This window comes from Rhagoletis zephyria, unplaced genomic scaffold (assembly GCF_001687245.7).
Source record: "Rhagoletis zephyria isolate East Lansing unplaced genomic scaffold, Rhagoletis_zephyria_1.1 Rzeph_scaffold_04660, whole genome shotgun sequence".
Lineage (NCBI taxonomy): Eukaryota > Metazoa > Arthropoda > Insecta > Diptera > Tephritidae > Rhagoletis > Rhagoletis zephyria.
The window spans coordinates 35110-48917 of record NW_016161743.1 but is presented as its reverse complement, the minus strand read 5'-3'; the positions used below and the strand labels follow the sequence as shown (position 1 = coordinate 48917).

Below are 13808 nucleotides of genomic sequence, written 5' to 3'. Positions count from 1 at the left end.
GATGTTAAATTTAAATTCAGTGAGACTAGGAGATCATCGAATGACTTTAATACCCCGTCTCATATTAGCTAGATGACATAATCCTTCGTCAGATCAGTAGCAGACCTGTATGCAAATAACAAGCTGTCAAAGGACTAACAAATCATTCTCATTCAGACTTTTCCTCACTTCGCAGGCAATTTTCAAGTTTAACCCTTATAAAATGTTTGATTTTTCTGAATCAATTGGTCAGTTCTAGGTTTCTGTTATCTATTATCAACCCAAGGCCATCATAACTCAATCTATTATAAGTTTCACAATATTTAAAAAGCTTCTAAAATATGTAGCGCCAACATTCGCACCAGACATTACTTGTACGCAGTGAATTAAGTTATAAAACTCAGGAAAGTCTAATAAAGACCACCAAAGACCGATGATTCTGTGCTCATTATCAGCGTCCATTTTAAGTAATACAGAGGGCAGGCAATATATGTTGGAATAGAACTGATGCAGTTCTTAGGCAGAGTCGCTGCTTCGGCATGTGAACTTAAAAGGAAAATTTAAAATCCTGCCTCCGATGGGCTACCGACAGGCCTTGAGTGACATTCATCGCGAGTCCGATCGAACAGGGCATTTCTATTGAACTCGTAGGTTAAAAATTGAGAGAACGGAGCTGGCTTGTTAGACCTACATAACACTGGACGACACTGTAGAAGCTGAAGCTCCTATTATTCTGTGGATAGACGTACCTGAGCCTTACATGCTCTATCTCTACTTACCTAGCTCCATTCGACATAAGATAAATATTTGCAATATCTGTCTAAAATTGCTCCAAAGTATCTGTTTGTTTACAAGATTTTGTTACTAAGTATTCGCATTTGATATGAAAATTTGACGAGTCGCGCATGGTATTTATTTACTCAGATGAGATTGAAAGTTAGCAAGTGGTACTAAAGTAAAATAAAGATTTCAGGCTAGTGAATTTTCTCAAATTGTGGAAAGAGTTTTGGAAATCAAATTCAAATTTTGAGGAAAGTGGTTAAAACTGTTTAGTTCAACCCGCATTGCCATTGAACTGTCATTTTGGGCTCTTTTATTTAGGCTTAGCTGATACGCTTCTTATTGTGTGCAATATGGGTTAAATCTGGTTCAGATTTCATGGCTCGGAAAAGCTCTTGTCAGGATGGACTTAGCATAAATTGAAGCAACCGATTTTAAAAGTTAATTTCTTTTATTTAACGTCATCTTCATTACATATGTTCTTATCTTCTATTGACAACATGAACTCGACTATTATTTCGTAATTTTTCAACACTTCCAAGTCTAAGATTCATTCCCAACGAATACGAACACCTTCGGCCTCTTGCTTCTTCAACTCGTTCACAATGAAATCTCTGAACTCTAGGTAAGCTGCATCAATTTCAATATTATTAATAATCTTATGAAAATTTCCATTCTTCAGCCCATATGCTATCTCCTCTACAGCTGCAGTCAGTCGCTTTTGCAATGTTTCCTCCGTTTCAGTTTGGCGCTTGCGCAAACGCAATTCCAAATCTCGGATTGTTGGTGGATTGTTGAAAACCAAAATTGGATTCAAGTCCGTCTTTTTAATTTGCTCCACACCTTGCGGCTCTATATCCAGTACGCACACTTTGCCCGCCTGCTGTATCTCACGCACTGCTGCCTTACTGGTGCCATACATATTGCCGCTGAAAATTGCGGTCTCAATGAATTCATCATTCGCGATCTTTTTCTGCATTTCCTGCTGATCGACAAAGTAGTAATGGATGCCATGCACCTCACCGGCACGTGGCGCACGCGTTGTATGCGAAATGCTGAAACCAAAAGTGTTTGGAAATTCTGCAAAGAGACGTTTCAGCAGCGTGCTCTTCCCAGAGCCGGACGGTCCGCATAAAACTAGTGGGCGTGGGCCTTTAGTGAGAGTTTGTGTTGCTGCTAGTCTGGTGAACATTTTGATGGAGACTGTGCTTCCTTGCAACTGTTATGAGCGCGATTGACGCGAGTTTTATTGAATGTAAGTAGTTAACGTCTTTCTTGAATACTTCGTAACACAATGAACCTACAACGATATAAAAAAAAAAAAAACTAACTTCAAGTCATGTTTCACAGATGATTCTCAAAACAAGACTGTATATGCTTTGCCTATGAAACTTCTAAAAGCCATCTGACGCGATATGTATGTAGGTATTTGCATGTGTAGGTGTCACCATGTGTGTCTGTTAAATTCACTCTAGTTAGTGTACGTTTTAAAATAACGTTCTTTCAAAACGAAATAAGTAAACAAAACACAGCAGATTTTATCTGCGAGTCAGATAAAAAAGAAGCGTTCCTGTGTCGTTGTATGCATGCACGTACGTGAATCCGTTTCATACAGAGGTAAATTGCATAGTTATGTCAAAAGTTACATTTCCACATGCAAATACATACATATCGTGTTGGAGTGCTTTAAAAAACACGGCTCAACAAAATTTGGTTGTATTTTGTCTCAAAAACTGTGCCAACCTCATCTTATAAATTTCTTGATGGTCATTTGAGGTGCATTTTCAAAACTTTTCTAGCACGTCCAGTTTTTGAGAAAAAAACTGTTTATTTTTTAAAAATAGAATTTGGACGAACATAGCTTTTCAGAAGAAAAAAAAAAACACCTATTAATGAAAATCCCATTCGTCCTCTATCCGGGGAAATGATGACAGGGTACCATGCCTAGCTAATTCTCAAATCAATTTAATTGGAAAGTAGTTCAAGACGATTTGGAGAGGGGCCGGGCATCCCCCCTCCAGTTTTAATCGTACTATGAGTGATCCTTGGGCCGCTTGGTTATCAGAGAAGAGACACCCTTCTAATCGGTAATACGCTACTGCGTTGCCCATCGGCTGCTTCTTTTATAGCGGCCAACTCTGCCTGAAAAACGGCGTAAAAAGCTGTCAATCTGAGCTTAAGATTACCGGAGACTTGCGGAGAGAACCGACCTTTCAATCCATAGAAAAGAGGGTTCAGACTTTTCAGAATATTTTTTAATATACTCCTCTACTTCAAACTTAGTAAACTAAATTATCTTCTAATATTTTAATTATATACTAGATTAACATCACTTGAATACCACTTGGTTGAATAAGAGTTAGTTGGTCATGTTCCAGTATAAAATGACAATAACGGGCCTTCTGAGTAGGCGGAACTTTAATTTTTTTAGCCCATTATTTCAGAATATGCGAAAATTGCAATCACGATTATTTAAGTTTTTTTTTTTAATAAAACTCCGTCCTGATAGGCTTAAGAATACGCCTACTGTCCTAAAAAATACAAAATAATTTGAGCTTAAAAGTCAAATGCCACCCAATTATTCAAAATAAATAAGCTGATCACATAAATAAATGACCAGAATTCTACATAATAATTTTTCAACGACTTCAAATTTATTCATCAATACGCCTAAATCATTCTAATTTTCAACGTATGCAACTAAAAAATATAGAATTGCAAGTAAGAAAAATAAAACTAGTCTCACAAATTGCTGCAATACTTCGATTTCACTCAAAATTCGGCTACCGCACGAACTCAAGGTTGACGGCTCAAAAATTCGTTAACTTGATTATTTAATATATTTTTTATATTTCCGTCAAACTGTGTGCATTTTTTTGCAATACTCTAACGGAACTACTGTGTATTGCGAAACTGCAAAGCGTCTAGAATAACATGGAAATAAAAATTATTTTTTTTTTTTAGTGATAAGTAGGTGCTGATTTGATTTCACCTGTTGTGAGTGGCATTTTGGTTGGGTGGCGCAGTGGTGGTTACTTCGTCGGTCTTGTAATTTGCTAGCCAAAGCAAAGAACTGGTTGCAATCGGACACGCGCTGTTTGCTTTTTGATTTATTTAAATTTACATTTGCATTTGCATTCGCTGGTAATGAGAACTTGTTTGCAGAATATTTAATTAGAATCATATAATTTGGATTACGTAATGTGCAGAGTAAATAGAAGACATTTTAGATTGATTTACGAATTCAATTAAAACGAATGAATGTATGTATGCATTAATTAACTTGTTAGTACTTGACCACAAATAAATGGTTAATGAGGTCTTGTAAAGAATTCTGAGGCAAGCCAGTTGGATTATGGGAAAGTGTGGAGTAAGAGATTTGCTATGAAATAGTTTAAAAAATCTACAAAAATTTGATTTTTCATAAATTTTTTTTAAATACCGATTTTTTTAAATTTGTTAAACATTAATTTAAAAAAAAATAAAAGAAGAAAGACGAATGAAAACAAATTGAGTAAAAAGGTAAAAAATAAGAAAAAATAAAAAAAAATAATAAAATAAAAAACAGTATATAAAGGTAAATTAAATGCAATTAAACAAAATTTATTAAAATAAAATATAAAAATAATAAACAAGTAGAAAATTGAAAAAACCACAAAAAAATATTAAATAAAACGAAAAATAAGAAATATTAACAAAAAAAATGATTGAGATGAAAAAAACGTATATGAATGAAATAAATGTTTAGAAAAAATTTAATAAAAAACGAAACCGTAAAAATAATCAAGTACAAAAATAAAACAAAACAAAATTATATAAGAAAAATTTAAATTAAATAAAATTTGATTCATTAAAAGAAACTAAAAGCCAAAAAGACGTAAGCGCCATTTCTTTCAAAATTTAATTTTTGCTGTAGAAATGCATCTAGATGCTCTACATAAAAAAAAATTGAAAAAGATATCGCTTACGCCTTTTTGGCAGTTATGGCTCGATATATAATAAAAAAAATCAAATGAAAGAAATCAAGAAAAAAAATTACGAATTAAAGAAGGTAGAAAATTCAACAAAAAAAATAAATTAAATTAAACGAATTAAAGAAGATGGAAAATTTAACAAAAAAATGTAATTAAATAATAACGGAATAATTAAATTAATCCCAAATAATTAAAGTAAATTTAAATAAAAAGAGAAAACAGCAAATGTTTAAAAAAATGTAGCAAGAAAGTAAAAAGTAAAATTAACTAAAAATCAAATAAAAAATTTAATAAAATAAACGTTAAAACAATTTGATAATTTAAAAAAAAAACAAAATAAAAAAATTATATCCAATGAAAAACAAACTAAAATAAAACTAAAAAGCAAATAGATTATAAATAAAAGATTATCTAAAAATCAAACAAAATAACAAAAAAAAAACAATTAAAAATAAGATTTCCCAGATATAATAATACTAAATATAACATAAATAAAGACAAAATTAATTACAATTAAACGAAAATAAAAACAATAAATTTTTTTATTTATAATTTAAAAGTTTCCATAAAAACTGTTCATGGAAGAAATCGTCAAAAACTAAATATTTTGCACATAACTTTTTAGATACATTATTTTTCGTGTATTTTTGATATTTTAGTACATGCAGCTTCAATTCAAGATTTGATTCCAGCTTTAAGTTTTCTCTAAATAATTCTCTTGATAAAAATTTTCTTCAATTTTCATATATTCAAGTAGATGGGCGCCATATAAGTATTTTTTTTTATTTTGCCTATAATATAAAAATTTAATTTAATACTAAAATACATTTTTTTAAACAGTTTAATATTTTATGCCGGTGGCAACTGTATTACAAAATTTTCGTTGTGACTTGTGCGTAAAATACATATTTATAAGCGTACTTTGTTTTTAAATTTAGTTAATTGTAATAACTTTAATTTTGTATGCAGGTGAAAACTGTATAAAATATAATTTAGCGCAAGAGTAGGCTTAAACGCGTTTTTCTCATTACATATTTTAGTAAACTTATATACCCTAATCACACATTTTTACGGTTTAAAGTCTCAATCGAACTTGTTATGCGCTCAAAAGAACAAACACTTTACAAAGTTTTAATTTTATTTATGCACTCGCATAAAATAGATGGCGACTCTCTAAGAAAACCAGTGTATTTTTACAGTTCTTTCAGGTCAATGTTCAAGAAAGGAATTTAGTGTAACAAAATGCATATATGTACATAGGTAGCAGCTCTCCTAAGAATGGTTTTGGAATAATAATTTTCCTTTAATAACTAAATAAAATCTCACAATTTTTATACCACTTTCTTAAAAATATTTTTTTTTCAGTAGCCAGATTTAGAGCTTGAGAACTTCAGTGATCCTAAAAAAAGATAAAAGTTTTTTTTTTTTCTACGCGTACCCAATGCAAAATTTTTATCAATATAAATATCCGCTGACTTATTTAATCCTCTTAATCCACTTAACCTTACTTGATCTCAATTCATTTAATTTTGCAAATCGTCACCTCAACCCATAGTATGTATAAGTATGTATGTACATATGTATTTACATAGTTAGGGTACACACTCTGAAATTCAAACAAGTTGTCGATTTAGCTTTTGTCCCATTTCAGCGCAATTAATTAATCATTTTTAATGAGCAGTTAGTCCGATTTTATTATTATTCATTGCAAAAAAAAGTGTTCTGCTACATGCCAATAGGAGCATAAACAAATTAAAAAATATTAAGAAGTGTTTGGATTAATAAGCGAATTCCATTTGTCTGCGTTAGGTAATTTATCACAAGGAATTCATAAGCGCTGCCACCTGGTAACCAAGAAGAAAGGCTAGGTAGACAGAAGTACAAAAAAGAGCTGACAAGGCACATAAAAAGTTTTATTGAACAAGTGCAATATAAAATACGTGATATGTATGTTTGTATGTAATGAATGTAAAAATAACCAATTGGAATGAAATGGCACAATAAAATCTAAGAAGAGAACGTTCTTACTTAATTAAAATTGGAATGCGGATCAAGTGCGAAATGAATATTGTTGTCCAGGCACAGAAAAAAAAACAAAAGAGATTAATAATGGGAAAGAAATACCTTAAAGAAGTATTGAAGTAAAGGAAACTGAATTTGGAATATCTAGCGGAATTACAAGCGAAATGTAAGTAATTAATCAAGGGTGTTAAGCATTAAAAAAATATGTTGACACTTTGAGGGTCTATAATAATTTAAAGAATTTTAAAAAGTAAGTACACACAAAGTTGAATACCAATACGTAATCGTCTAATTGTTTGCGAATAACATACCAATAGCTATGCCCATTGCTTGGATAGAATGGGTTTAAAATGCATAAAAGTTAGCGTTAAGCTAATAAGCATTCATTCATTTCATTATTTCCTTAGTTTGCCTTCTTTTAATGCTGATTGATAATCTCAGATCGTCATGCGCTCAGTTTCAAATTTCAACTGTCACAGAGTTTTTCCCTACATCACTATAACATTGGACAGCATACATATGAGGAACTGTACTATAGAGTTCTGTTTTGCAAGTGTAAATACCCCACCAACGGCTCTCACGAGCTTATTTCCAACCCCTACTGAAGGAGCTATTCAGACCAGTGACCCGCAATGCTATCAAAGTATCGAACACTTCGGATATGTACATACTAATATCCATTTGGTAACTTAATGGTAATGGTAATATTAATGGTCATTGTAATGGTAATGGCAATGGTCATAGTAAGTGTAATACTAATGCTTATGGGAATGAGAACAGTAAAGGCTAAGGTACGGTGACTATCCGTCTTGTACTATACGTCTTCTTTTTTGACCGATTGTCCTGGTAATTAATTTATTTTATACCAGATGGTAAATGTTCTGTATTTCTTTTAATATACTGTATTTGTTCCGTATTCGGTGTTCATTAATTTGACGCCTTAACAGCTCATTAAAATGGCATGTCTATGAACCAGTTTTAAATGATGTTGGTATATGATCGCAATTTTCTCCATTAACAGTTATTATTTTCGAATCTGGATGCCTGTGATTCGAGGTGAAGAACACATACAGTGACCAAAATATAAATTAGGACTAGATTTTAGCAAGGTTTGCCTATTTTTCTTTTGTTTATTATTATTTTTTTTTTATGAAAGTAAAGCTTCTTTCCAAAAACCAAATAAATCCAAATATCCGACTTTGTGCAAAAACTATAAAAATTAATTCTGCAAAGTTTCACCAAAATGTCGCACTTTTTCATCAGAAACTTTAGAAAAAGAATTGCTTGATTGTTTTTTAGCTCGTTAAAATGAGTATAATAAAGTGCAGTACGTTGCATTTTCTTCCTTATAAAAAAATTTTCGAACATACATACTTTGTATGAAAAAAATGCGTAGCATCGTCAACAAAAAAATGCCAAGAACTAACGAATGGACTAATCGCGCTACTTCGAACTGGTACTTTATTATACTAAAATTTAACAAATTTTTTGTAAAAAATGTTGTATGGTAAACATCTCGAGACACGTATCCTACAAATGTGTGATGCTACTACAAGGGTTCTAGGATCGTTTGAAATGGTTTTAAGAACTTTTAACTTTTATAGAAAAAAATTTTCAAATTTATTTTTGTCCCGTTTTAGGCTCCCATAAATATGGTCACCGTAGGTATAGGTTATGGCAATGGCAATGGTAATGTAAATGGTAGTAATAAAAGTATTGGTCTATTTGTAGTGGTAACGGCAATGATATTGATGTGGGGTATGGTAATGGTTAGGAATAGTAATGCTTATTGGAAAGAAAGTGCTAACGGGTACGGAAATGGCGACGGGTTGGGTCAAGTACTTTAAGGTGTGTGGACCCTATGTAGCCCAGGTTCGATCCCAGGTCCAAGCAACGGCAAGTCACAAGTAAGCTATCGATGTTAAATCAGTTTTGAAAAGAGTACTTGATAGAAAAGTTCACAAAATGTCGAGCAGATAGTTAGATAAATCAGAAATCGCAATTTTCCGAATGGCTAAAAAAGCTACTACAAATTAAACCCAGCAGCAGCTTAAAAACTTGTCTTTTCATACATAAAATTATGCAAATACTACAACAAATATGTATGGCGAATTTCAGTTCATTATTCAATTCGGTTAGCTGAAAGTTTAATTAAGCCAGCAATTTTTCATAGCGCCATCAGTGACAATTAAGCGGAAGCAATATACGCGACAAAAGCTAAAAGAAATATTAGTAGAGTGTAAAATTGCTGGGAGAAAACTATGACTAAAACCAAAAAATATTTCACAAAACTTATTGCTAAAATTGTAAAGAAAATTGTTTACTCTGGCTGCATGTATTTTCATTAAAAATTATTTCCTCTACTCGTAAAAGTTTTTGCACGTCAATTTCATACAAAGTATTTTTTATTAAAATAATTAATGTATCTAAATTTTTCATTTTGCAAAAATTCAAATTTCCTTTCACTTGCCTGCGTGCTACGGACAGCAGCAGCAGCAGCGAAAGAAACAGCAATAACCAAAAAAATGACAGCTGGCTGTATTGGTGGTGACGCTTGATGGATATGCTCGTGGGTGCCGGCGGCTAAACTGCAATTTATTTTTTGAGGTTTTTCTGGTGTGGATTTGCTTTTTAACCATTTCCAGTTTCACCAACGTTTTCGTTTGATTAGATACATAGTGTTGCTGGGGAAAATTGTAGGATAGGCTAAATTGCATTTGAACTTGGTGTAAAAATGTAATATTGCACGTGATGGCAACGCCATGGAAATTGCTAAGTTATAGTAAATTATTATTATTACTTGCTTTTATGGTTCCTGAAAAAAATAATGTATACTTTATTATAGCAGCCTTATCAAGATTCAGCCGACTCTTCCAACTGGTGCGACTAGATCTTCGCAGTCCGTCTTAGTCCATGATGAGAACAAATGTCAAGATGTTGGGACTACAGTTGCATGACTTAGTCGGGCATAAATAATTTTATATATGTCACTGCCTTGCGTCCTCCGAAATTAATTCCAGCACTAGTTTCTTGAGTGTATACCTGGTATCTATGATTTTGTGACTTTTATTGGAACGACGAATTTTCTTTAATTGTTAAGAATGACAAGATGCAAGAAGACTCTATTTGTGTGCGACAATGGACCGTTCAATGAAGGATGAAGCCGGCAGGACAAATTTATCCAACCTAACCTAACCTGCACATTTCCAAACAATTCCGCCAAACTTTTCTCTGAAACAGTTGGCTCTGGGAGACTCACAGATCGATTTGCATTTGGCTATTTCATAAGTTAGCTGGTCTACTTATAAGCTTTATGTGAAATGGGGCTGGCTGTAACTTCAAATGCCCAAAGTAGTGAACCAAATCAGTATAACTCTGAAATGTACGAAACGCATTCAAATCGAAAAGGTGACACGTCGAAATAGTCAACTTGGGCTCTGTGTTAATTAGAAAGATGTGAAGATAACTACGGGCGATAATGGAACGCTTGCTTTCGTTTCGCCCGAAAAAGACTATAACTTCAACTCAGAAGCTATCTGGAACGTTGAAAGAAACGCTATAAGTTCTACTGCTCCGATAATGTCAGCGACTGGAAACTAAAAGGTTAACTCTGCTATCCATTGGTATAGGCACGATAGAGCTTGCTGCATCGATTGGCTGTTGGATGGTTGTGGAAAGTGGATCCTTTGAGAGAACATCAATTCGTCCCAAGGCCACAATTCTCCAGAAAGGTGGCAGCGCCATTCGGCAAAAGGGACCTCGCGAATACAAATGGAACTAAATACCTTGCTGGCATTTGCTAACGTTACAAAGACGCCAGCAAGTCGACCGCTCCAAAACGCTCTGATCTCTCCAGCTACGGCAGTCAATTCAGGCGGCCGAACTGGACATAGCTAGACGGTAAGGCTTCCTTAAAGTCAAATTAAGCGCCTACACTTTCAATTCGCAGTGGATGGTGACAGGCTGCTTGGACGTGGGAATTGTAGTGGGGCTTCGTAAGTTGACGCTTTCCTTATAAACATGCAAGGGCACGTCAATTAAGTTAGTGGAGGCAACTAAAGTGCCCAAACCTGGGTGCAACGTGTCCCGCTTTCCGGAACCAACCAGTACCACTCTTGACGATTTCTATGTAAATTGTAAAAATGTGGATTTTTTGGGAGGCAGTGGAAAAGTTTTCAATATACTTGAAACTAGCTCCGTGGTCACTTCAGCTGTCTAGCCATTTTTCGCCTAGACCTAGGATATGCTAGTTTGGATTCGCATCGTCTCTGAATTAGTTTCAACAAGACGGCCCAACCGATCACACAGCTTGGACAATGCTGATTGGTAATATATTTTTCCTGTTTGATATTTTTTCTCTTTTAATCTCAATTAAACGCTGCTTTCTAGCCTTCTCCACCAGGAAGAAGTTCTGCATTTCACAAAATCAGCACTTAAAACAAAACCGTTGAATTGCTACCTTTCCCACAGAGCAAAATGAAAATAAATAACAATTAACGCACAGCCAGAAGATTTATTGAACACAGCCGATACCAGACTCAAGCGCAGTCCATCCGACAGCACAGGATTAGAACTGTAAAATTTACGCAACCGCCAATTAAATTTTACAAATTTATTCCCAGCAAGGCCGGGCAGCAAGCGTCTAACGAAACTTCTAATTAAGCCGAGCACAACCGCCCGTTTCCGCTTTTGGCAGCGGTAAGTACTAGTACGATTAAAGAAGCCGGTCGAAGGCTAGGCTTGAAGACGGCACTTGTCCAATTTGATTTCTGCCTGCGGTATCTGCTAACTCAAGAATAGAATTTAAGCTGCTTATGAGCACATAGTACAACAAGCTTAATGCTGATCTGAGCTACGACGACCAAGCACGTATTGTATGTAAAAGTGGCAAACATTAATGATGCCGATGCTCAATGTTCTTGTTTTTTGTTTTTTTTTCTCTTTTCTAGTCTTTGCAAAGATCTTCCGTTAAATGCTTTTGCGTAATAGCTGAGGTGAGTAACAGTTCAAGTTAAGTGTGTGCGTGTGTGTGTGTGAAGTCAATTCGATTTAAGTCAAGTAGTGAAGTGCTCGGTGCGCTGAGTTCATAGTAATTGCAATTTATGTGGGCTTTTCCCAGATAAATTAGGAAAATATTTATTGTTTTCGCACTTACATACATACATATGTACATACTAACTGGCCTCTGGCGGCGGTGTTGGCAATGAGTTAGTAACCACAATCTGAATATAATTTATAATAAGATGGAAATTTGTGATTAATTATAATATCTGCTTCTTACACAAAAGAGGCATCCCCTAAGTAGCTTGTATGCTGCGTATGATGTTATCTAGTTCAATAAGAAGAAAAAACTTAAAAAGCCCAAAAGTTATTTCCGTTTTTCGTTGCACAATGAAGCATATTAAGGCTTGACCTTAAAATAACTGCCGATTGCAAATGAGTTAAGTAACTCACAGCAGCCTCAAATAATGCTCGTGGTGAGTGTGCTTAACCCTAGGACACCAAAGAAGCCAGTTTACGGAAAATTTCGATATTACATAAATATGATACTGGTATCGAAAAATATACATGCATATGATTCGCATCATTTTACACATTCGCATCGACATTCGCATTCAAATGGTACGAATATTTTGCGAATGATGGCATTATAACAAAATGGGTATCAACCGAAAAAGCTTTTAAAAGCTAAGAGAGAGTTGCCACCTGTTTAAAAAATCAAATTCAATTTGGATTAAGGTAATTAGGTCGGTAATAGAAATATCTACCACCATAGGGGTTCAGACGAAAGGGGTTTAAGTAAGTAGTAATTTGAAATGAAATTGGAAGAGGGTTGCCACCTGTCTGAAAACTCGAATTTAGATAATTATACACAAGCTACATGAAGTATTGAAAAGAGTATTGAGAAATCTTCACTTTTAATACTAGGAATTTGTTTGAAGTGTTTGAATAGGGTTGCCACCTGTTTAAAATTTTAAATTCAAATTATTAAATAGTTTAAATGAATTATTTAAGTATGGATATCAATAGAAATGGGTTTGAAGCGCTTTATTTGTGAACTATATTTAGCCGGGTTGCCATATGTTTAAAAAATCAAATTCAACTTTATTCAACAGCAAAACACACATATTTTAAATGCTTTAGTTTGAAAATACTTTTGAAGAGGGTTGCCACCTACTTGAAAAGTCGGGTATCAAACGAAAGAGTGTTAGGAAATGTTTAGTTTGGACATTTAGAATATTTTTGAGGGGTTTCAAGAGGGTTGCCATATCTTTAAAAACCTAAATTAAAATTATTAAATAATTAAATCAATTATGAAATATGGGTATATAATTGAAATATGCATCACAATGTACGACGAAAAAGATTTAAGAATAGTTTTGTTTGAAAATGCTTTTAAAAAGGACTTCCAACTCTTTTAAAAGTCGAATTTAGTTAACTAATATATACGTGTGTACTAGGGATGTTGCGAATGTTATATTCTCCACATTCGCGAGTGCGAACGCGAATACGAATTTTCGGAAAGCGAATGTGCGAATGCGAATGTTAGGAATAAAATAAAAAAAAGCTATAATCAAATTAAGTCATCGTTTTTATTACTTAAAAATTTTGTAAACTATTAGAACATTGAACGAGTGCTTAACCTATACAGTGCACTATGGTCTGGCGACTATCATTTGCTGGCCAAAAGTCAAGAAGTTCCCAAATTGATTTGAAACCTACTGTTCGGGGGTTTTTGAGGTCGCTGATTTCGAATATAATATCAGATTTTCGAAATTCAAAATGACGGATCCAATATGGTGACCAAATTTTATACGTCCCAACAACATGGAATGAAACTCGTTTATCTTAATTTCCTCTTTCATACATTGAATGAGCTTATTCGCAGAGAAATTAAAAGGGTGAGAAAATACCTTACCAATGATACCTCATAAGTTTAAATTGGTAAGGTTTTGGCTGAGTTATTCAAGTTTTTCTTAAACCAGTCCTTGAAAAAAGTGCAAAAACAGCATCAAAAATCTCATTATTATGATTCCGTAGATTTTTTTTTTT

The 13808-nt window shown here is 33.7% G+C and overlaps 1 protein-coding gene across 2 annotated transcripts in view; it reads right to left on the bottom strand.

The window, feature by feature from the left end:
* Window positions 1-1225: 1225 nt before the first annotated feature.
* The window catches only part of LOC108371039 (guanylate kinase-like), a 36271-nt gene continuing 23688 nt past the window's right edge, over window positions 1226-13808 (bottom strand). Inside the window, exons 1-2 of one of the 2 annotated variants that reach the window (XM_017626527.1) lie at window positions 3752-3772; window positions 1226-2059 (exon numbers count right to left, since the gene is read on the bottom strand). In XM_017626527.1, the coding sequence (XP_017482016.1) occupies window positions 1310-1951 (642 nt within the window). In that variant the 5' untranslated portion in view covers window positions 1952-2059; window positions 3752-3772 and the 3' untranslated portion in view covers window positions 1226-1309. Of the gene's footprint in view, window positions 2060-3751; window positions 3773-13808 lie in introns of those variants that run through there. The other variant, XM_017626526.1, reaches the window with a different exon arrangement.